Below are 23,904 nucleotides of genomic sequence, written 5' to 3'. Positions count from 1 at the left end.
CGTGGTATCCATTCTGGATTGTGTCTTGTCTATAGCAATTTTTTTCTTTTTTTCTTTTTTTTTTAAAATATAATTTATTGTCAAACTGGCTAACATACAGTGTGTAAAGTGTGCTCTTGGTTTTTGGGGTCGATTCCCTTGGTTCATCGCTTACATACGGCATCCAGTGCTCATCCCAACAAGTGCCCTCCTCAATGCCCATCACCCATTTTCCCCTCTCCCCTACCCCCCCCCCCCCATCCACCCTCAGTTTGTTCTCTGTATTTAAGAGTCTCTTATGGTTTGCCTCCCTCCATCTCTGTTTGTAACTATTTTTCTCCTTCCCTTCCCCCATGGTCTTCTGTTAAGCTTCTCAAGATCCACATATGAGTGAAAACATGATATCTGTCCTTCTCTGACTGACTTATTTCACTTAGCATAATTCAGTTATAGCATTTTTAATTTCATCTAGACTAGATCTTATTTCTTTCATCTCCGCAGAAAGGGACTCTCTGCTTTTTTTTCAACCCCAGCTAGTCTTCTTATTATCATGGTTCTCAATTCTAGCTCAAACATCTTGCTTATATCTGTGTTGATTAAGCCCCTTGCTGTCATTTCTTCCTCTGCTTTGTTTTTGGGTAAATTCCTTCACTTTGTCATTTTGGAGGAAGAAAAAAATTAAAACAAAAATTAAAAAATTAAAAACAAAACAAAAAAATCAAAGAAATGAAGCTAGATCCTAGGTGGGTGTGTTTGGTCAAGCTTGTTGAAAGAAGCTTGATAGAATAAAGAAAAAAGGAAAAGAAAAGAAAAAATTAAAAAATTTATATAATAAAATAGAGTAAAATGAAATAAAATAAAACATTTAAAAAATAAAGCAAAAAAAAATAAATTTTTCTCTTTGTATACCAATGGTTTGGGGGGACAGATTTGCTCAGCCCCCTGCAAGTGTTTTCACTCTTTCTCTCTTCTTCTCTCCAGCCACTTATGGGGAGTGCTTTTCTTGAACAATCCTGATGTGCCACATTCTCTCCCTTTCCCTTTCTCTGTCTTCTCTGCAAAACAACTCCCTACCCTCCACAGCTTTTCTCTCCTCCAGTTCACCTCTCTGTAATGCGTACCTGCCAAGTTCTGTGGCTCAAGTTATGCAGATTGTTGTGTTAATCCTCAGATCAATTTCCTAGGTGCTTAAAATGGTTTGGTGCTTATCCGGCTGCATTTCGGGGACAAGACAAGCTCAGGGTCTCCGTGCTGTGCTGCCATATTCTGAAACCTTTTTTTTTCTTCTTAAAATTCTTGGGGCGCCTGGGTGGCGCAGTCGGTTAAGCGCCCGACTTCAGCCAGGTCACGATCTCGCGGTCCGTGAGTTCGAGCCCCGCGTCAGGCTCAGGGCTGATGGCTCAGAGCCTGAAGCCTGTTTCGGATTCTGTGTCTCCCTCTCTCTCTGCCCCTCCCCCGTTCATGCTCTGTCTCTCTCTGTCCCAAAAATAAATAAACGTTGAAAAAAAAATTAAAAAAAAAATTCTTCATGAACTTGAGTTTCTGGTCTCTTCACTTCCTTAGTTTTGTGCAATTATTTCAGAGACACCAAGAATTCCCATCATTCTTGGGGCCCCTTTCTGGACAATATGTGCACATGATGCCCCTTGCTGTATAGCACTTGCTTTTCAAAACCTTGCCCCCAATTAAATCCAACTCTCCATTTCCCTGGGTCTGTTCTTGAGTTCATGTCCATGGACCTTGGATGGGCTATTACAACTCTTTGCTCGTCATTCTTCATCTCCCACCTCACGCCCCCTTGCCATCTCTTCTGGACCACTTTTTACTTTTTGTCCTCTCTTTTGAATCCTGGATGCCTATCCCATCCTCACTTGATGCTGATGGCCCAATTTCCCATTTCACAGAGGACATAGACACGAGCTGGAGGGAAGCAACATGCACTCTCCTCACCGCATCTATGTCTACTGTCTTCTCCTTCGTCACAAGTGATGAACTGAGTGTGCTCCTAAGAAGGCTCATCCATGGGATGAGATCCTGCCTCCACTGGTGAACTGATGGGAACTGGTGACCCCTCCTTTCAGTCCTGCTTCATTATTCTTTGCCTTGCCACTGGATCACTACCAGAAGTCTTTATAGCTGCTTCCAGTTCTCCTGTCTTAAAGACATTTCTTCTTTGACCTTCATGCCTCCTTCAGTTACCACACTGTTGCTCTGCTTTAAAGCAGAGATTCTTTTACTCTGAGTTTATGTGTATCTTGCTTAGGCTCCCCCTCTAACTTCCCAGTTCCACCAGCATGGTACCTCTTGGGGTGATCGGTACTGGTCGCATGGCTTGATCCGAAGGGCAATTTTTGGTCCTTATCTTCAATGATGATCACTGTAGCTTTTGACATGTACCATGACTCCCTCCTTGAAATATGTTCCTCACTCAATTTCCAGGACACTTCAGTCTCCTGGTTTTTCTCATTTCTCATTGGCAGCTCTTTTTCATCTTTTGCTGGTTCCTCCTCATCTTCTTGAACTCTGAATGTTGGAATACCCCAAAGCTCAGCTCTGACATGTTTTCTCTGTTTACACCTGCTTTCATGGTGGGCTGATCTGACATCATGCCTTATTTCCATTATATGCTGACAGTCCTCACACTTGTATCTCCAGTCCCAGACTCTTCCCCAGATTCAAGCTCAAATATCCAACTGCCTATTCAGTATCTCCCCTGGGAAAATGAACAGGTATCTCCAACTCAACATGTGCAGAATGAAACTTTTGATCTTCCCCTCAAAAGCTGTCCTTTCCCATCTCAGTTAATGGCCATTTCCTTCAGCCTTTGTCTTGCATGCCAAATCAAATCTATAAGATAATACAATTGACCTTGCCTTCAGAACATATTTAGAATATGACCATTTCTCAACACTTTTACCAAAACGACCCTGGTCCAAGCCACCGTCTTTTCTTGCATGCATTATTTCAGTAGACTTATAATTGATCCCCGTTTCCTCCCTTGCCTCTGTAAGTCTATCCTTGACATGTAGTCAGAGGGATCCTTTAAATGCAAAGGCCAGATCATAACCCTGTACATACTTCTCTTCTCTGTATATAACCCTCAAGTGGCTTCACATATCACTCATGGAGAGAGCCCAGCCATCACAGAAGCCTATGTGGTTTTCCTCTGTCTGACCCCCTGTTGTCTCTTTGTCCTCCCAATGGCATTGTTCTCTCCCTGGTTTCTGTCAGATCAGTGTTACCTAGTCCCCTGCACCCCCCCGCTCCATTTGTCTTCACAGTACTTAACCACTTGTATCATTCACTTATTTATTGTTTGTCTTCCAGGACTAGAATATAAGGCCCACGATGTCCATGATTTTGTTTTGTTCATTGAACCCCAGACTTCTAGAAGGAATCTCATTAAATATATTTTGGCTCTGTGAACACATACCAAGCCATGTTCTTCTGTAAATTTACCCATGCTATGATTCTAGGTTTCAGTTGAATTTAACTAGTTGAATAAAGATGTATGTGGGACTCCGCTGTCAGCCTCACATGGCTTCAAGCCCTGGTATTGTCCCGGCTCACAGGGACCTGTGTAAATAAGGCAGGTCTAGACCAATACCATGCTAGGAAGTCAGGGGCTGCCCAAAGAGAGGTAAACCAGAGCACCAGCCAGTGTGTATTTCTTTAACATTAAAAAAAATTCTGATTCATTTCTTCAATCCTGTAAACTTGAGATTCTTAAAATCTAGGGCTTTAGATATATTGTCTAGTCTGGTTCTTCATTCTCAAATAGTGCCACACACATGTATCTATTTTTGAATATTAAATAATTGTGCACTTGCATTTGAAGGTGAAGTCTAATAGAGAAAACTTATTCCCTCCCCTTCCCTTTGAAGGTTTGCTAAGTTAGGAGCCTCAGACAAGTGATGTTATAAAACTTGTGCCACTAGAGCTGGATGCCTTTTATTTCCTTTTTTTACCTAATTGCTCTGGCTAGGACCTTCAGTACAATGTTGAATAGAAGTGGTGAGAGCAGACATCCTTGCCTTGTTCCTGATTTTAGGGAGAAGGCTTTCAAGTTTTGTTCTTTTACTGTTCTATACTATGATAGCTGTTGGTTTTTTACTCATGCCCTTTGTTGGGTCAAGGAAGTTCCCTTCTATTCCTAGCTTGTTGAGTGTGTTTATCAAGAAAAGTCATAAGGTTTTGTGAAATGCTTTTTCTGCATCTATTGAGGTGATAATTTTTTTTAAATTGTATTAATGTGGTGTATTACAGTGACTGCTTTCTATATGTTCAATCACCCTTGAGTGCCTGGGATAATCTCACCTGTTCATGACGTCTAATTCTTTTTTAATGTCACTGGATTTGTTTGCAAGTATTTTGTTGAAGATTTTTCCTATATTCCTAAGGAATATTGGTCTTTAGCTTTCTTTAATTATGCCTCTGTCTGGATTTGGTAATGCTAGCCTCACAGAATTGTGTTGGGAAGTGTTCCCTCTTATCTGTTTTTTTTTTTCTGTTTGTTTGTTTGTTTTGGAAGAGTTTGTGAGGGATTAATTGGTTTTAATTATTCTTTAAATGTTTGGTAGAACATACCAGTGAACCCATTTGGTCCTGGGCTTTTTTTTTTTTTTTTTGCAGGAAGTTTTTGATTTCTCATTTAATTTCTTTATTTGATATAGGTCTATTCAGATTTTCTATTTCTTCTTCAGTCAGTTTCAGTAGCTTGTGTCTTTCTATTTTGTGTAGATTAGCTAATTCATTAGTATACAATTGTTCTAGCATTCCCTTATCCTTTTTGTTTTTATCCTTATCATTTTTTTCTTAGAAAATCTAGACAGAAATGTGTCAATTTTGCTAATCTTTTCAAAGAACTAACTCTGTTTGTTCTCTCTTTTCAATTTCATTTATTTCTGCTCTAATCTTTATTATTTCCTTTATTCTGTTTATTTGGGCTTAGTTTACTCTTATTTTTCTAGTTTCTTAAAGAACAAGATTAAGTTATTGATTTGAGGTTTTCTTCTTTTAAAAAATAATGCAGGCATTTACAGCTGTCAATTCCCCTCTTAAGCACTACATCCCATAATTTTTGGCATGTGTGCCTTCATTTTCATCCATCCAAAAGTATTTGCTAATTTCACTTGTGGTTTTTTTTTTTTTCCATTGGTCCGTTGGGGTTATTTAAGAGTGTGTTATTTAGTTTTGACATATCTGCGAATTACTCAATTTCTTTCTGTTATGGATTTCTAATTTCATTCCAGTGTAGTTAGAGAACATCCTTTGATTATTCATATATTTAAAAATTTTTAAGACTTGTTTTATGTGCTAACATATGATTGAATAATGTTCCATGTGCACTTGAGAAGAGTGTATATTCTACCACTGTTGGGTGGAGTGTTCTTTACATGCCCGTTAGGTCTAATTGGTTTATAGTGTTGTTCAAGTCCTCTATTATTGATTTGTACAGTTGTTCTATCCACTATTAAAAGTGGCCATTGAAGTCTTCAGCTATTATTGTTCAGATGTCAGTTTCTCCTTTCAGTTTTATCAGTTTTTGCTTCATGTATATTGGGGCTCTATTATTGGGTGCATATGTGTTTATGTTACCTTAATTTATGCTTTTTCTAATGCTCCTCTTTTTTATGTAACTTTAAGTTTCTGACTTGTATAATTCTTCCTTCTTTCTGAAGAATTTAACCTTTTTTTTTTAAAAGCAGGCTTGCTGGTGACTTATCCTCAGTTTTTGTTTGTGTAAGAAAGTATTATTTGCCTTTAACTTTTGAAGGATAATTTTTCTGGATACAGAATTCTAGGTTGGTAGGTTTTTTTCCCTTTCTACACTAAATGTTTCACCTCACTGTTTCCTAGCTTGCATGGTTTCTAAAGGTATGTATGTATATATGAGTCTTTCTTTTTTCTTTCTTTCTTTCTTTCTTTCTTTCTTTCTTTCTTTCTTTCTTTCTTCATGTTTCATAATTTTTTTATTGAAAACTAGACATTTTAAATAATGTGGCAATTTTTGAAAACATTCTTTCCACTTGTCAAATTTTTGTTTTTGTTTAGTGACTCCTCTCCTCTCCTCTCCTCTCCTCTCCTCTCCTCTCCTCTCCTCTTGTAAGCTTCACACTCAGCACAGAGCCCAGTGCAGAGCTTGAACTCAAGCCAGGAGATCAAGACCTAGCTGAAATCAACAGCAACCCACTGAGCCACCCAGGAGCCCCTGTATAGTGACTTTTCTAAACTGACTTTGTAAAGTCTGTATTTTTTGTCACATATGACCATTGAAGTGTCTGATTGGTTAGTTTAGTGATCAGCTCATGATTGGACAGAGATTTCCTTAAATGCCTGCAAATAATAGTCTTCCAGTCTTTGCTGAGGGGCTCTTTGTGTGTATTTGAGTGTTCCTTTAATACTCTGATGGGCAGTTTAGAGACCTACCTTAGGCTTCATTTCCTGCTTGTGCAGAGCCCCAAGGTCAGCCCCAAGGTAAGAGTTTAGGGCCTGCTCCATTCTTTCCTGAGCAAGCACACAGCCCTGGGCTTGTTCACCGCTCCATATGTGTGAGTGGCTTTCTAGACTCCCAAGAATATGTGGGAGCTTCCCTATGGACATCTCATTCCCTAGATTTCCCTTTAAGGTTTTTTTGTTAGTCTATTATTTGCTCCATCTGTTATCTGATCCTTTAGGCAGCTAGAAGCCTAGACAACAGTTGCCTCTGATCTTTTTCAACAAATGCCTTTTGACAGTTTCTTGTAATGGTGCTTGAAGGAGCACCAACCCCATTCTCCCCTTTCCAGCGATTGGCAGACTGCTGGATTTTCACTGAAATTGCAGGCTGTTGGTTTCAAGGCTACTGCCTATTTGGGGGCAGGGGTGGACGGGAGCAGGGGAAGTCGAAGTGCCACAAAACCTGGTGTCCATACTGAGATTCTGCCATTGTTTATGAATAAGGGCTCCCTAGATTTCTGCAAACCTTTGGATAATTTCCAGAGTTCTGAAAAAGTTGGTTCTGACGAGTTTTGCCAGTTTTCTTATTGTCTTCATGGAGGAGAGGATTTTCAGAGGTCGCTACTGAACCATTGTTGGTGCTCTTGCCGTCTCCTCTGCCTCTGGGATGGATATGCAGTGAGGCACTTGAGGCGAGCATAGGGAATCCAAACTTTCCATCCTTACTCCCACCAAAGGAATGAGCCAGTGGTAGTCAAGATGCGGATGGATCTTCCTACCTAAGAACTTCCTTATTTCCCCATTTTTGAAAACTATTGGATCCACTAAAAACCATGAGTCTAAAATCATGATCTTGTGTTCATTTTAAGAAGAGTTTTTGAAACATTGGCAAGAAGGTCACGACTAGCATTGTTAGAGTCTCCAGCTGTCCTTTTGGAAGAAGAATAGGGAGGAGGTTGGCCACATTTGTAATGTGTGCTCAAAAGTAACGTACTCTGCTTTCTTTTATGTCACAGGGATTTAATGTGCAAAATGGCGGTTATACGGGACTGGCATATTTCGTATCCTCCCACACACAAGTTCATGAATTTAAGACCTCACTCTTCACCGTGTAGAGTGTATTCAAGGAATGGTTCCCAACGTGTGTTTAGACCTTCTTCGAGTGAGTATTCATGAAGAAATAATGCTAACGGTAGATATTACTTAAGTGTGTTTAGTATGTACCAGATTCTGTACAAAAGCTTCACATATCATTTAACCACATGCAACAGAGCTATGAAGTAGACTCTCTTACTGTCCCTATATTCTTTATGGGGAAACGGAGACACAGCTTGATCAAACCACTTGCCCAGAAGTTATATAGTTTTAATGTGGCAGGATCAAGATTTGAACCCAGACAGTGTGATTCCAAAATTACCGTGTTCCCTAGTATATCTCCTTACTTAGTTTTTCTTCATTAGGGACTCTTTATTTTAGTAGTTTTAGGGTTACAGAGAAATGTAGCTGAAGTCCAGAGAGTTCCACACACCCCTTTACTCCTCATCCCCATTCCCTACTATTGACATCTTGCATTAGTGAGGTGCATTTGCTACGATTGATGTGCCGTTATTGATATGTTGTTAGTGACCAAAGTCTGCAGTTTACAGTCGAGTTGTTCTTTGTGTTGTGCATCCTCTGGGTTTTAATAAACATATAATGGCACGTGTCCAGGATGACGATATCACATGGAATCATTTCACTGCGCCACAAAATCCCCTGTGGTCCACGCATTCATCCCTCCCTGGCCCTAATCGGGGCAACCGCTGGTCTTCTTACTGTCTCCATAGTTTTGCCTTCTCAGAATGTCATCAAGTTGGGATCATATCGTATAGAGCCTTTTGAGACGGGCTTCTTTCCCTTAGCAGTACGCACTTAAGCTCCTTCCTGTCTTTTGACGAGGCAGTAGCCCAGTTTTTAACCTCTGAAAAATATGCTCTTACATGGATGTACCACGGTTAGCTTATCTGTTCACTACTGAAAGACATCTTGGCACTCATGAATAAAGCTGCTGTAAACGTTTCCATGCAGGTTTTTGTGCGGATGTAAGTTTTAAACTCGTCTGCATCTCTCAGTGTTAAAGCAGGAAAATTCAACGTAATCATTTCCCCAAAGTAGATACCTTTTCATCTCTCCCCCCCTCCCTCCCCTTCCTTCTTTCCTGAACATTTTCTAAGCCCTGACGTGTGACGAGAACTGTCATAGGTACTGAGGATAAAGAGGTGGGCCCAGCAGAGGTCCTGCCCTGATGGCACTCACAGTCCAGAGGGGGAGGGGGGTAAAGAATTTTAGTGGCTTGAGGCAAACACTACCAGAACGGAAGTGCGCGTGCGGAAAGCATAGCGAGCACACAACCCGAGGTGCCAGGAGGCCTCAGAGGGGACAAAGGCACGGATGCCCTGAATTCTGCCTTGTGAGGGGGGAAAGGCATTCCTGTCAAGTCGGACTGGACACTGTGCTTCCTCCCAGTGGATCGCAGGGTCACAGGCATCTACCCGGGAGTCTGGAAATACAGATCTCTAGGTGGCCGAATGTCTGCCAAAATTTGAGCATTTCTGTTTCCGAGGGAAAAGGGGAGAATAGATGGGGGTCGGCCAGCAGCTGCCAACACCGTTCAGTAGCCCCACGTGTCCGGTGCCCTCTGGACACGTCTTAGCTGACCTTTCTGATCCCGCAGAGCAGCGTGGATCGAGGGGTGTCCCCGCCGAGCCTCTTGCGCTCTGCCACATTGGCCTTCGGACGTTTGTGCCTGGACGTCCCCGCAAGGAACACTTGAAAGCGTGGACCTCGAAGTATCCTAACCCAGAACTTCGCCTCTTACGTCGCCTCACGCACAAGCAGGATTCTGTTGTGTCCACTTGCCTTTCCTGAACGGGGAGGTGAACTTTGATTGTCCAGTTTGCCAGCTTTCTGTCCCTCTTTTGTGAGCCGCCTGTTGATTTCCTTTGCCCGTTCCCCTGCTGTGGGCTGGTCTTCGGGTGACTCGTGGGCGCTCTCTTGGTATGGAAGGTACTGGTCCTTCACCTGCCTTACGTGCCGTCAGTGCCTGCTTTTCCCTTCGGCCGCTTGCCTTCCGTTTTTACTGGTGGTAATTCTCAGTACTGAATTCCTTTTTCTTGTTCGAAGTAAAAGTCTCCTAGCACCTTTTGCCTCCCCGAAGGTGGGGACCACGAAGTGTTTGGCTGCCCTCTGTCTCTGCTGCGTGGTGGTGCACATGGAGGTGATGTACTTGCATAATTCATATTAAATGAGCGCTGTTCATGGGGAGAACCACAGGCCTGGGACCCCTGTTTCCTTTTCAAACAGTTTTTTGCTTTATGTTCCAATCTGAAGGATTGCTCTGGACCTGACTTTATGTTCACGAGGCTTTTCTTCTATCGTGTGCAGTCTGCGGTTAAGCAGATCAAATGAGTTTTTTTCTTTTTACTTCTGATCTTATACTTTTAATTTCCAGCTTTGCGGTGTGCTTTCAAGAACAGTTTTCCTTTTCCCCGCTGAAATCCCCTGTATATTCAGCGCGTTGTTGGGTTTGCCTGCCGTCTCTTGAACGTGTTCACCGTTCCTGCTTTGCACGCCTGGCCATTTCTCCATCTGTTCTCTCTGTGGCTCTTCTTGGTTTCGCTCTTGGTTAGGTCGCCTTTTCTCATTTCACTTGTCTCGCAGTTTTAAAAAGATCTAACGGCACACATTTGTGTGGAGCGCGGAGGAAGCAGAAGACACTGGTGAACGCCTCTTCTCTCAGGCTTCAAGTGAGATGGGCTGTCTCCATTTCATCTCCAAACTGAGCTCTCATCTGGATTTGGTTGCAGCTGCCCCTGGTTTTCAAGTGCTTTGATCTGGACATCCGAGCGCTGCCCAGTCCGGCTGCCGGGTTGGCCCTCCGCTTTACGGCGCCCCCTGCCAGTTTCGGAGGGTCTCTGGGGTGGGGGTTCTCTGTCCTCCAGCCCAGCTCCTAGTTTTCTGCTCCCGAGGAGGCCTGTCTCTGCCCTGCCTGCCTGCCTGCCTCCACCCACTCTGCAGGTGGGCCCCTGAGGTGGGCTCAGCCTTAGGGACTCGCCTCTGCTCTCGTGCTCTGTCCTCAGCCTCTGGTGAGCAGGTGCCTTACACTCAGGGAAGAGCCTGCCCACCCGGGCCCCGTCACAGCCCCGTACCTCGTCCCCAGCAGTGGGGTGCCACTTCCACCCCCGCAGGAAGGCCCAGGAGGCCGGGCGCGGACTTGCCCTGTGGCTGAGGCCCCGCGGCCTCGGCCCATCACACCTGTCCCCGGGCGGCCGCTGAATGGTTGGCTCTTTTTCCCTCAGCCCGGTCGAGAATGAATGTGCTCTGCTTCCCCTGCTCCTGCAAGGGTAAAAGGGTCCCGGGTCCGTCCCCTCTGAGGAGTGGCTTGCCCTTTCCGGAATTTAGGTTGTTGGCGTCCCTCAGCTCTCTGATGGGCTTAAAACGGAGCATCCCACTTGTTCTCATCGTTAGGGTGAGAATGACAGTCTCTTGTGACTGTTGTGTATTCTAAACGGATGCAGAAAAGGTTGCCAACTTGCCCTTCGGAAAGATGATATCAGTTTGTATTCCCAGCAGCCGATTATGTGAGTGTCGTTACTGCTTTCCTTTCAAACCTTGGGAGGCGCGTTAGGCACGTGAAAGAGTTTTCCTTTTACTGTCCGCCAGTTTCAAACCAATATTTCTGATGACTTTTAAATTAGAATTGTTGATTGCAAAGATGGTGTTTCTTGGGAAGCAACTAAAACTAGACGTGAAAAGTCCAAAAAAAGGTTTCAAGGTGGAGACATAAATTGACAAGAGAGGCTCCTCCATGACCCTGGGGCCGGAGGAGGAGTTCGGGGCTGGGTGGGCAGAGGGCGAAACCGGGTTCACCAGCCCACGTGGAGCCATGCAGCCCCTCCCTGTGGATCGGCTGCTTCTGAGATTCTGGGGACAGAAATGGAGTGGGGGGGGGGGGGCGGCGGGGCCCCTGGAAATCCGGGACGTTTAGGTCTCTTCACGCTGGGGGCTCCTACTCAGTCCTCTTCCCCGCATCTGCTCCCTCCCAGGTGAGCCTCTGACTCCACGTCCCCGCATCTCTACGCATCACGCATAACCAGAGCGATAGCCCCGTTCTGACTTCCCTCCTGAGCTCCAGATCGAATCTCCAGGTGCCTCTCTGACCTTTCTGCCTGGGTTCATCTGATGGGCATCTCAACCGTGAGCCGGCCAAGCAGAGCTCTTCGTTCCTGGCGTTCTCCATCTCGGTGAATAGCACCATCATTTATGTGGTTCTTCGAGCCCAGCCCCCGGTTATCCTTGGTTTCTTCAGGCTCTGCCCTGCTGAGCCGATCAATCAGCAAAACCCCGTCCACTCTGTCTCTTGACTATACCTCCCGTCTGTCTGCTTTCCCCCCCCCCGCCCCACATCCAGGGCCACCACCTGGTTCAAGCCACAGATACCTCTTCTCGGACCCTTGCAATCGCCTGCTCTCTGGTCTTCTTCCTCATTTCTTGCCCCTGTGTAATCTACTCTCTACACAGCAGCCGGGGTGATTTTTGAAGACAACGTAGGCTAGAGGGGATCACCGCCCTGCTTGAACTCTCCCGAGCTTTCCCGTCGCATTTGGAGACAACCCCAGGTTCTTGTGCAGACACTGAAGCACCACCCACCCTGATCTCAGCAATTTCTGCCCTCCGTCTCACGCGACACGCGCATGCTGTGTCCCCTCTAGCTTCTCGTCTGGCTGGCTCATTTTATCGTTGTGGTTCAGCTCATCAAACACCTAGAGAGGACTTCCCTGACTACTGCACCTAAAACAGCTCCCCCCGGCTCTTCGCCTTGTTCTTTCTCACCGTCTTTGTGGCACGTGCACTGCCTACCATTATTTTATCGCTTATTGAGTATCTGTTCCTTGTCTTTACTCTTTCCTCCAGATTCCAAGCTTTACAAGAGCTGATCTCCTCCGTCTGGTTCACTGTAGTACCTCAGTGCCTAGAGCATTGGCTGAAATATGATGGGTGCTCAATGCAAATTTTTTGAATGAATGAATTATACTTCCTTAAAAGTCAGTGTTTCTCAGGGCTCCCTTCTTCTCTTCATGGCGTGCTTCCCCCATGGCTTCTACATAGCCATTTCCCCCACCTCTGGTCTCTAAATGTTTGTGTTCAGCTTTCAAGTGGACATTCCCACTCAGAGATCCCAAAATGGATTCATTAGTTTTCCCATAAACTTTTTTCTCACCCGTTCCAGTATGTATTGCTATATACAAACTCCTGTAAATGTAGAAGCTTGGAATAGCAATTATCATATATTTTGCTCACAGATCTGCCATTGGAGCAATAGGGACTTTACCTGGTCTATTTCAACTTCTCGTTCATTCACTCCTACTTTTCCCTCCGTGCCCATCATCTTAGGGTAGACCTCCATTAATACATGCCTGAGCATGCTGTTAGTTAACGACATGTCTCCATACTGTCACCGGGTCCTCCCCTTTCTGTCCCTCCTACATGTGATGTCAGAATTCAGTTTAAGAATGAAAATTGGGTGATGTCATTCTCTCGATGGAAGTCCCAGCTTGGTGTCCCATGACCAGAGCATGAAGCGGGATGGGAGCCCCTGGGATTTGGCTCCTGCTGACTTTCATAGTCTCGTCTCTGGGCTGATGCCTCCTATGCTTGTCCCTCCGTTTGCCTCAACTGGCTGTCCTCCACAGTACCCCCTGCTTCTAGCCTCTCTCACTCTTGGGAGCACCAAGTTCCAGTTGAAGTTGTCACCTCTTTCTTGTAAGCAGCTTTTCCTGAGACCTTCAGCCTGTCACCCCAAACCAGCCACCCTCTTTTCTAGGTCTCCAGTGGGTCCTGGTTATGTGTGCCCCTCCCCAAGGAGGCAGTGGGCATGGTGAGCGAAAGGCATCCCAGCACCTGGCATAGGCTTCCCGGGTGCTCGGCGAGCATCAGGGAAGGTGAACATCGGTGAAAGCTCATGCCAGAGAGGCATGATACCTGGATAAGAAATTCTCATTTGAAGGGAAATAACTAGAATCATCCTTCCCTGGCTCCTGCTTGTGAATGAGTTTATAAAAGAAGAGATGACATTAAAGACATTTAACACACATCCAGAATTTACTATGTAAAGCAAAGCTACTGAGTAAACTGTAGTCACCAAGCCTTTGCAGTCTCATAAGTCAATAGAACAGATTTACCAAACTACCTTTCGTTTTAGGCTCCTCTTTCTTGAGTAGGTTGTAAAATATCAAAAGGGAACAATCACGTGCTCATGCTTATGAAACTGACTGACAACCATGAGTTGCTTTGTACTTACTGTATTTACTTGTTCCCATGGCCGTTTCCATCTTAGACAGAGAGGATGGAGCCTGGGGTGTGTCAGCTCTCCTCTGGTGACACGGGGACCCCGGGATCTACAGCGCCACGGGCCCCACGTGGCTGCTTTTCCTCCCAGGAAGTGCAGCCCCCCCCACCCCGGGAACTTATTTAGCACCTTCTGACATTCTTTCATTACCTTCCAGGGGACCAGCCATTCTCATCCCTTCCTTGTCTTGGAAAGGGAAATGATCTAGATTTGAGAGTTACACGTTTTCCCCTCAAAAAGTGGCAAGGGGGTGAAAAGTGAATATGATATTTTGAAGATTTATTTGAAATGATACTGTTCTGATTGAATTTTCTTCTGAAGACCATGTTCTTTGCTTATAATGATACATGTCCTGTACAGGGGAGATTATCTTTGCTTTTTCTCTTTCAGAATTTTCTCTTTATCCTTGTATTTTGCCAGTTTCACTATGATATGTCGTGCAGAAGATCAATTCAAGTTACGTCTGAAGGGAGTTCTCTGTGCCTCTTGGATTTCAATGCCTTTTTCCTTCCCCAGTTCAGGGAAGTTCTCAGCTATTATTTCTTCAAGTACCCCTTCAGCACCTTTCCCTCTCTCTTCCTCCTCTGGGATACCAATTATGTGTATATTATTTCTTTTTAGTGTATCACTTAGTTCCCTAATTTTCCCCTCATACTCCTGGATTTTTTTATCTCTCTTTTTCTGAGCTTCCTCTTTTTCCATAACTTTATCTTCTAGTTCACCTATTCTCTCCTCTGCCTCTTCAATCTGAGCCGTCGTGGTTTCCATTTTGTTTTGCATTTCGTTTAAAGCGTTTTTCAGCTCCTCGTGACTGTTCCTTAGTCCCTTGATCTCTGTAGCAAGCAAGAGATTCTCTGCTGTCCTCTATACTGTTTTCAAGCCCAGCGATTAATTTTATGACTATTATTCTAAATTCACTTTCTGTTATATTATTTAAATCCTTTTTGATCAGCTCATTAGCTGTTGTTATTTCCTGGAGATTCTTCTGAGGGGAGTTCTTCCGCTTGGTCATTTTGGCTAGTCCCTGGCGTGGTGAGGACCTGCAGGGCACTTCCCCTGTGCTGTGGTGTATACCTGGAGTTGGTGGGCGGGGCCGCAGTCGGACCTGATGTCTGCCCCCAGCCCACCGCTGGGGCCACAGTCAGACTGCTGTGTGCCTTCTCTTCCCCTCTCCTAGGGGCGGGATTCACTGTGGGGTGGCGTGGCCCGTCTGGGCTACTTGCACCCTGCCAGGCTTGTGATGCTGGGGATCTGGCGTATTAGCTGGGGTGGGTAGGCAAGGTGCACGGGGGCAGGAGGGGCGGGCTTAGCTCGCTTCTCCTTAGGTGATCCCCTTCAGGAGGGGCCCTGTGGCAGCGGGAGGGAGTCAGATCCGCTGCCCGAGGTTTGGCTCCGCAGAAGCACAGAGTTGGGTGTTTGAGCCGGAGCGAGCAAGTTCCCTGGCAGGAACCGGTTCCCTTTGGGATTTTGGCTGGGGGATGGGCGGGGGAGATGGCGCTGGCCAGCGCCTTTGTTCCCCACCAAACTGAGCTCTGTCGTCAGGGGGCTCAGCAGCTCTCCCTCCCTTTGTCCTCCAGCCTTCCCGCTTTCCGAGCAGAGCTGTTAACTTATGACCTCCCAGACGCTAAGTCGCGCTTGCTGTCGGAACACAGTCCGTCAGGCCCCTCCGCTTTTGCCAGCCAGACTCGGGGGCTCTGCTTGGCCGGCGAGCCACCCCTCCGCCCCGGCTCCCTCCCGCCAGTCCGTGCAGCGCGCACCACCTCGCCGCCCTTCCTACCCTCTTCCGTGGGCCTCTCGTCTGCACTTGGCTCCGGAGACTCCGTTCTGCTAATCCTCTCGCGGTTTTCTGGGTTATTTAGGCAGGTGTAGGTGGAATCTAAGTGATCAGCAGGACGCGCGGTGAGCCCAGCGTCCTCTTACGCCACCATCTTCCCAGTCAGTCTGCTTTTTCTCTTTAACGTGATTACTGTTATTTTATATTGACCAGATTTCAGAGGTAAAAAATGGCCGTAGATTCGTTGTCGCAAGTCAAGCAATGCTTAGATGCGTAAAGTGAGATACAGTAGGAGAAAGACTGTTTTAGAAGTTTGTTGGATCCTAGTCCGCAGTGAAGTGGTTTTGGAGATCTTTGCTTTAAGCACGTCTAATAAACAACTGTATCTCTTTGACAGCCACTGCTATGGCAAATCCGATACTGTCCTTCTTAGATGTCAAACGGATTTTATTTCAAAAAATTACCGATAAAGGAGACGAGTTGAGAAAGGCCTTTCAGCTGCTCGATACCAATCACAACATGACAGTGTCGAAGAGTGAGCTGAAAAGAATTATCACAACCTTCCTGATGCCTCTCACAAGACAACAGTTTCAAGATGTCCTGGCTCAGGTACTGTATGCACAAGCGACTTAGAATAACCCAGTTCTGGAAAAGATGGGTTTGGTTACTGCAGCGGGCATTGTGTTCTGGTTTTCCCCCCCACGGTTCCAAGTGAGTGGTTCAAGTTTTGTTTATTTTTCACAATTCAGTTTAAATCTGGCGGATGTGGGGTGATCAACATGGACGTGAGTCATGTTTTGTGTGGACCACTGGTACAGCTGTTTCCTTTAGTTTTTTTTTTTTTTTTTTTTTTTAAGGCTTCCACATAAAGAGTATTTGGTCAACTCATATTTTGGAAGTTAGTATTTTGGCATTTTTTCTTGCATTGAATGGTTATTGAGCACCTACTGTATGCTGAACCCAATGCAGAGCAATCAGATGCAGGCCTGCCCTTGAGGGGGTCCCAGTCCCATGAGATGTATTTGTAAATGTTGCTAAGCGTGGGCATTATAGGCAGGAGAGTTACCTAAAAATGGGGTGGTTGTCCAAGAAGGCTTTGGGGAGGAAGCGGTGTTTTTGGTCACGTTGTGATGGAGGGGTGGATATTAGCCAGATGAAAAAATGGAAGGGCATTCTAGGCAGAGAGAATAATAGCCCAGGTGAAATCATGCATGTCAGAATCAGCATGGCATGTCTATTCAGGGAACTGGGTAGTGCTGTTTGTATCAGAAGCAAAGGGATATGTGTCAAGTTGTGGACAGGGGGGCCAGTCCTGAAAAGTACCATGCAAAGGAGTTCGGCTTCTGTCCTGGAAGCCGTAGGGGGCCAAGGGTTTGCAGCAGGGAAGATGCAGTTACTTGGGGAGGGATATGGAGGACAGGCCCTTGGGCCTTCCGGTGGGGTACCATACCAGGGGGCTGTAAATAGTCAACATTTGGTGGGTGAGCCCTCAGGGCCTTTAAAAAAGGAATGCACAATACAATGGTAATTAAACACTCTCAAAATAAATCCATAGGGAGCGATGTCATAATATAAAGTAGAAAAGTTGGTTGGGAATATCAGTAGTGTGCCTTCCAACCCAATAACCCAATTATTAATTCATACACACACACACAGGCACATGCACACAAACACACACACACACACACACACAAATATACATATTTTTACTCATTCATTACTTCTTCATCAGAGTCTGGCATTTTATAGTATTTAAAAGCCTATTTCCTTCTAGAATTTGGTGACTACCTCCACCCAACTCAGTTTGCTTTCTTTTACCACAGGGGAATTATGTGTTAGGAAAACCAACAGCCCAGAGAATTTTGGGTGTTCCTGAATTCTAGTCTTAATCTCAGGGACTGGCTCTTCTTCCTTTGGCTGATTTAAAATGAAATTGTGGACCTATTTGTTGTTTCTTCTTGAGCATACCATGGTACTGTTTCAAGGATTTCTTTTCCTTTAATTTTGTTTTTCACTGAATGTGGGGTTTGTAGCCATTCTTTTCAAATATATATATTTTTTCTTTATCTTCTCTGAGACATTTTGGTATTGTCCCCAGACCCTTGAGACTCTGTTCATTTTTAAATCTTTTTTTCCCTATTTTTCAGATGAGATAAGATCTGTTGATCTGTCTTCAAGTTCAGTGGCTCTTTCTTTACATCTCTGTTCTGCTAGTAAGCTCATCCAGTGAATATTGAATATTAGACATAGTGTTTTTCAGTTCTAGAATTTCCATTTGGTTCTTTTTTATAATTTCTATTCATATGCTTACATTTTTTTCTTCAATTATGGGCGTATTTCTTTTAACTCATTAAGCAAGGTTAAAATAGCTGTTTTAAAGTCCTTGAGTGAGGGGCACCTGGGTGGCTCAGTTGGTTGCGCATCCAACTCTTGATTTTGGCTCAGCTCATGATCCCAGAGTTGTGGGATCAAGCCCCACGTTGGGCTCCATGCTGAGCACACAGCCTGCTCGAGATTCTCTTTCTCTCTCTCCCTCTGCCCTTTTCCTCCATTTGTGCTCTCTCTCTCTAAAATAAAAATTAATAAAGTCCTTGAATGATAATTCTGGTATCTGGATTGTCTCAGGGTTGGCCTGCGTTGGTTTTTTTCCCTTAACGAGGGTCACATTTTTCTAGTTCTTTGTACTTGAGTGTACAGTTAAACTGTGGTTTGTGAGCATAATTCGTTCTGGAAACATGCTTGCAATCCAAAGCACTGGTATATCAAAGCAAATTTCCCCATAAGGAATAATGGAAACTCAGGTGATTTGTTCCACAACCCAAAAATATTCACATAAAAATGATTACAATACTGTAATATAATACAACATAATAAAGAAAAAATAAAGCAAAATAAACAAATTACCCCGCACTTACCTTTGAAAACCTTCTTGGCTGCTATGAGGAGACAAGAGAGAGGAGGGTTATTGTGTAGGACGACTTTCACTGTCACTAACGGAATCGCTAATATCTATTGGCTCAATGGAATCTTTTTCATTTCATGCAACTTTAACAAGGAATATATCCAATAACACTTGCTTTTGCCTTCTTTTGAAGATTTCACAGAAATGCGACATTGCGTTGTCATTCGACAGATTCATCACTCGCCCTGCTCTAGCCTTGTTTGGGTGATGCTTTTCTACAAAATTTTGCGCTGTTTCCCCCACTTTACACGTATCCATAGACTCATTTGAAGTGAGGGTTCCTCTGCCTTTTTCTCCTCCTCTTCTGTGACAAGACGTAGACGCAGACTTCTTACCATATCTTGCAGTTTCGGCCACTCATGTACTTTGTTCAAACTTCTTGGTTTCCGTCCTAACTTCCATAGTAATCATCTTCTCCTTCTTAACACCCTTCTTTTCAATCATTTTCTGTGTGGGGGCCCTTGTATATGCTCACACGGATGTCGACTATAGTAGAGCATTAATAAACTCTTATCATACACCGTATATAACGTAACTGGCAATTAGGCAGCAGAGGAAAGGGTCTCTATCCGCAGGCAGCCTGACCTAGAAGGAAGCAAAGCATTCCTAAGCTTGCTCTTGTCTGGAAAAGCCAAGGACTGTCTGTAGGTGCCTCGAAGCGACCAAAAATACACCGGCGCCAGTCATGGGCACCTTCCAACGTTCTGAAAAATCAGTGATTTCTGCCAAACACCGCGGCCTGCGACTGAGCATCCGAGCATGGGAGACAATCACCCACAATCCCACAGAGAGAGAGAGAGAGAGAGAGAGAGAAACCATTGGCTCAGTTGTGATCATGTGACTTTCGATGTCACGTACTACTCATATTGCAAGACATCACTCATTTATCAAGTTAAAATTTTATTAGAAATGTTTGCTCATCTTGCGGAACACTCACAGAACAGATTACTCACAATTCAAGGTTTTACTGTATTTGGATCACATCCCAGACCCGTGTTATCCAATAGAAATGCAGCGTGAGAGGTGCCTGGCTGGCTCAGTCACCTGAGGACGCAGCTCTTGATCTCGGGATTGTGTTCACGCTCCACACTGGGTGTAGAGATTACTTCAGACTAAAATTAAAAAAAATTTTTTTCTAATACATAGTGTATATATATGTATATATATGTAGCGACTCACATGTGTAACTTAAAATGTTTTAATAGCCACCTGAAAAGAAATAGGTGAAATTAATTTGAATATTTTAATTTAATGAACGTGTCCAAAATGTATCATTTCAACATGTTATCACTATTAAAAATCGACAATCAGTAGTTATTTTGCATTCTTTTCTGTGTACGAAGCCTTCAAAACCTGCTATACACTTTATACTTACAGCCGACTTCAGTCTACACACTAAGTTTCCATTGGAAATACTTGATCTATATTTAGATTTCATAAAATTTATAATTAAAATACAAGTTTCATATACTTAGTCGTTGCAAACATACTTCAAAGTTTTCCAGTCATGAGCAAGGGAGAGGCAGAGAGAGAGAGAGGGAGACACAGAATCCGAGGCAGGCTCCAGGCTCCGAGCTGTCAGCCCAGAGCCCGACGCGGGGCTCGAACCCACGGACCGCGAGATCGTGACCTGAGCCGGAGTCGGACGCTTAACCGTGAGCCACCCGGGTGCTCCTCATTGAATTAATTTTAAAATTTAAATTAATAAACATGAATAAAAAGCTTCAGTTCATCAGCTGCCCTAGCCTCGGCTCAGGTGCTCGACAGCCACATGTTACTGTGGCTGCACATCAGACAGTATAGGGCTGAACACTATAAATACTGTGCTGTGGAGACTGGATTCTGTTACATTTCTCTGAAGACTGTCGATGCTCCTGCTCTGGCAGCAGTTAACCTGCAAACTCTTGTCTCACCGGCAGTGAGCATTTGCTTGCATTTGCATGCATTTGCATGAGTTTGGCCCTTTTGTTTCTCGGTGGGTCTCTGAGTCCGGCTTGCACACGCCTGGTTCGGGCATCCGTTGGAAACCTGGACAGAACTTAGAACAGCAAGCGGGTCTCCTCCTCTCTCCTGTTTGAGACTTCCCTCACATTTTTAGTGGCCGTGGTTGCTTCAGGTTCCGCACACTGGTTCTTCAGGCCAGAGGGACTGGGTTGTCTTTTGGGGTTTTAGCTGCTGTGCTGGGGAGTGACTGTGGCTTACTCTTAGGCTCAAAGCCTTTATGAATGGGAAACTCCCTCTGTACTTGTCCCTTTTCCTGAGTTTTGAATTTCTCCAAAGTCTTCCTGCTTTCGTATTTGCCAGTTTACAGTTGTTTTGTGCCGGAGATTGATCTGTTACGAGCTGTATCTACTACAACTGCTGCTTTATCTGTTTTTAAAAGCAGTCACAAATTTACAGAGAAAGTGGAAGTTTAGTGGGAAGAGCAGTTTTTTTTTCTTTCCCTGAACCATTTGGGAGTAAGCGGCCCCATCACCCCAAATATTTCAGTGTGTGTGTCCTTCAAAACAAGGATAGCCTGGGGCACCTGGGTGGCTCAGTCCCTTAAGCATCCGACTTCAGCTCAGGTCATGATCTCACGGCTCATCGGTTAGAGCCCTGAGTCAGGCTCTGTGCTGACACCCAGAGCCTGGAGCCTGCTTCAGATTCTGCGTGTCCTCTCTCTTCCCCTCTCCCATTCGCTCTCTGTCTCTCTCTTTCTCAAAAAAAAAAAAAAAAAAAAAAAAAAAATCAAAACAAGGGTAGCGTTCTACATAACTGCAATCTGACCACCGAAACATGGATATTAACATGAGCTCATGACTACCGTCTCAGCCCCAGGACCCAGCCGGGTTTTGCCAGTCATTCCATGCGGGTCTTGTATGATCCAGGTCAGAATCACGAATTGCATTTGGTTGTCATATCTCCCCAGTGTCCTTCAGTCTAGAAGAGTTCCTCAGTCTTTCCTTAGCTCTCCGGACCTTAACACTGAAGATTGCAGCGTGTAGCATGTCCCGGTGTGAGTTTATCTCATGTCTCCTTATGACTAGATCAAGGCTTGCATCTTTGGGCAGGAGTACTGCAGAAATGCTGCTGTGTTCTCACTGTGTTTTATTAGGTTGTGCCGTGATCCTAGTTTGTCCTGTTACTGTTATGTTCACTTTGATCACTTGACTATCTGTGGGATACTGGGATCTGTCAGGCTTTTTCATGGTAAGGTACGCTTTATCCACTTTGTAATTAATAAGCATTTTGTGGGGAAAATTTGAAACTATGTAAATATTCCATTCCTTACCGAACTTTCATTTATTCATTTACTGTTTTTATATTTGCAGGGACTCAAGATTTCCTCTTTTATCAAGTGGTTATGATCCGTTACGTTCTTCATTTATTTTGATTTTTAAATTGCCTCTACTTTGACCAGTAGGAGCCCCTTCCTGCTGGTTTGTGTCCTTTTGGCATGCCCCTATCATTCTCAGAGCACTTCCTTCGTTTCCAGTATAAAATATTCCAGACTCATCTGTACTTTCCTTGCCTCAGTCCTGGAATTATCCATTTCCCTAAATAGCTTTGGTCCTTTCAATGGAAACGAAATTCAGAATCCAGAATCTGGGCACTGGGGCTGCTCATTGCCACTGGGATGGCACTCCAGGCCTCTCAGTGGGCAGAGCTCTAAGGGTACATTTCCCCCCAGTACACATGTATATGTGAATTTACATCTCCGTTCATTTCTGTATCAACCTCTCTCTATATTGAAAACCATGAGTCTACACCAGTACTGCCAATTCTAATCCTACCTCTCAGGGTTCTTTCTAATTTTCTTGCTTTTTCATATTTGCAATTACCTTTTCACACAACAAGAAGCTTGGATTTTGTTATTCTTAGTATATTTCCTTATCTGATCAGTCTCCCTGGTGTGTGATCATCTCCCATCCCCAGAGCCTCGCCCTCGCGTGTGGATGCTCTCTTCACCCCACTTGGATCACGTCCTGCTCTGGACTCCCGTGGTCCCCCCAGCATGGCAGACATTGTTTTTTCTCTGCCCCATCAGGCTCTAGGACTGACTTATTAGGGAGGGAACAGGAAAGCAGGGAAGAGAGAAGAAAAATGAAAAGCTTTTCTCCTTAAAAAAAAAAGTTTCTCCTTTATTCACTTTAACTAAAAATTTCACAAATAAGACGTATCAATGATTTCATGTGTCACTTTTGACTGTACCCACAGTTTTAAAAATCTGTTTATTTTGAGAGATAGAAAAAAAAGTGCAAGCAGAGAAGGGCAGAGAGGGAGGGAGAGAGAGAACCCCAAGCCGACTCCACGCTGTCAGCGCAGAGCCTGATGTGGGGCTCGATCGCAGGAACCATGAGATCATGACCTGAGCGGAAACCAAGAGTCAGATGCTTAGTTGACTGAGCCACCCAGGCACTCATGTATCTATATTTTTATTAAAAACTTTACTAAGTTATAATTTATATTATGATAAAATTCACCATTTAAAAATTTACAAGGTACTGGTTTTCCATATATTCAGGGTTATACAAGCATCACTGCTGTCTAGTTCTAGAAATTTTCATCTCCCCCAAAAGAAACCCCATACTCATTAGTAGTCACTCCCCATTTCCCCTCCCCTAGTCCCTGATAACCATTAATATATTTTGTGTCACAGTAGACTGCTTCTTCTGCACATTTACTATAAATTGAGTAACATAATACATGATCTTTTGGGTCTGGCTTCTTTCATTTACCATCACGTGTTCAAAGTTCATCCGTGTCGTAGCAGGAATCAGTACTCCCTTCCTTCTTACGGCCGCCTCGTGATCCATCATACGCATAGACCACCTTTTGTTTATCGTTGGCTGACGGACCTTCGGGTTGCTTCCACTTTTTGGCCTTTGTGAGCAACGTTGCTATGAAAATTCACGTACAGGGGTACCTGGGTGGCTCAGCGGGTTGAGGGTCCGTCTACTGATTTTGGCTCAGGTCGCGATCTCACAGTTTGTGAGGTCGAGCCCCACATTGGGCTCCACGCTGGCAGTGTGGAGCCTGCTTGGGATTCTCTCTCTCTCTCTCTGTCTGCCCCCTCCTCCACATGTGCCCTCTCTCTCTCTCTCCAAATAAATAAATGAACTTAAAAAAATTCACGTACAAGTTTTTGTGTGGACATGTGTTTTAACTTCTCGAAGGTACGTGCCTAGGAGTAGAATTGCCGTGTCACGTGGTAATGTTCTCTCTCAGTTTTTTTTTTTAATTTTTTTTCCCAACGTTTTTTATTTATTTATTTATTTTTGGGACAGAGAGAGACAGAGCATGAACGGGGGAGGGGCAGAGAGAGAGGGAGACACAGAATCAGAAGCAGGCTCCAGGCTCCGAGCCATCAGCCCAGAGCCT

The 23,904-nt window shown here is 44.5% G+C and overlaps 1 protein-coding gene across 6 annotated transcripts in view; it reads left to right on the top strand.

Annotated features, from left to right (window-relative positions):
• EFCAB6 (EF-hand calcium binding domain 6) overlaps positions 1–23,904 on the top strand; it is a 251,139-nt gene that overhangs the window by 19,335 nt on the left and 207,900 nt on the right. For 5 of the 6 annotated variants that reach the window (XM_047868126.1, XM_047868127.1, XM_047868129.1 and 2 more), the window contains exons 4-5: positions 7,434–7,579; positions 15,976–16,187. In XM_047868126.1, the coding sequence (XP_047724082.1) occupies positions 7,434–7,579; positions 15,976–16,187 (358 nt within the window). The remainder of the gene's footprint in view (positions 1–7,433; positions 7,580–15,975; positions 16,188–23,904) is intronic. The other variant, XM_047868128.1, reaches the window with a different exon arrangement.

This window comes from Prionailurus viverrinus, chromosome B4, assembly GCF_022837055.1.
Source record: "Prionailurus viverrinus isolate Anna chromosome B4, UM_Priviv_1.0, whole genome shotgun sequence".
Lineage (NCBI taxonomy): Eukaryota > Metazoa > Chordata > Mammalia > Carnivora > Felidae > Prionailurus > Prionailurus viverrinus.
The sequence above is the reverse complement of the archived record's forward strand: the minus strand, read 5'-3'. Positions and strand labels throughout refer to the sequence as shown.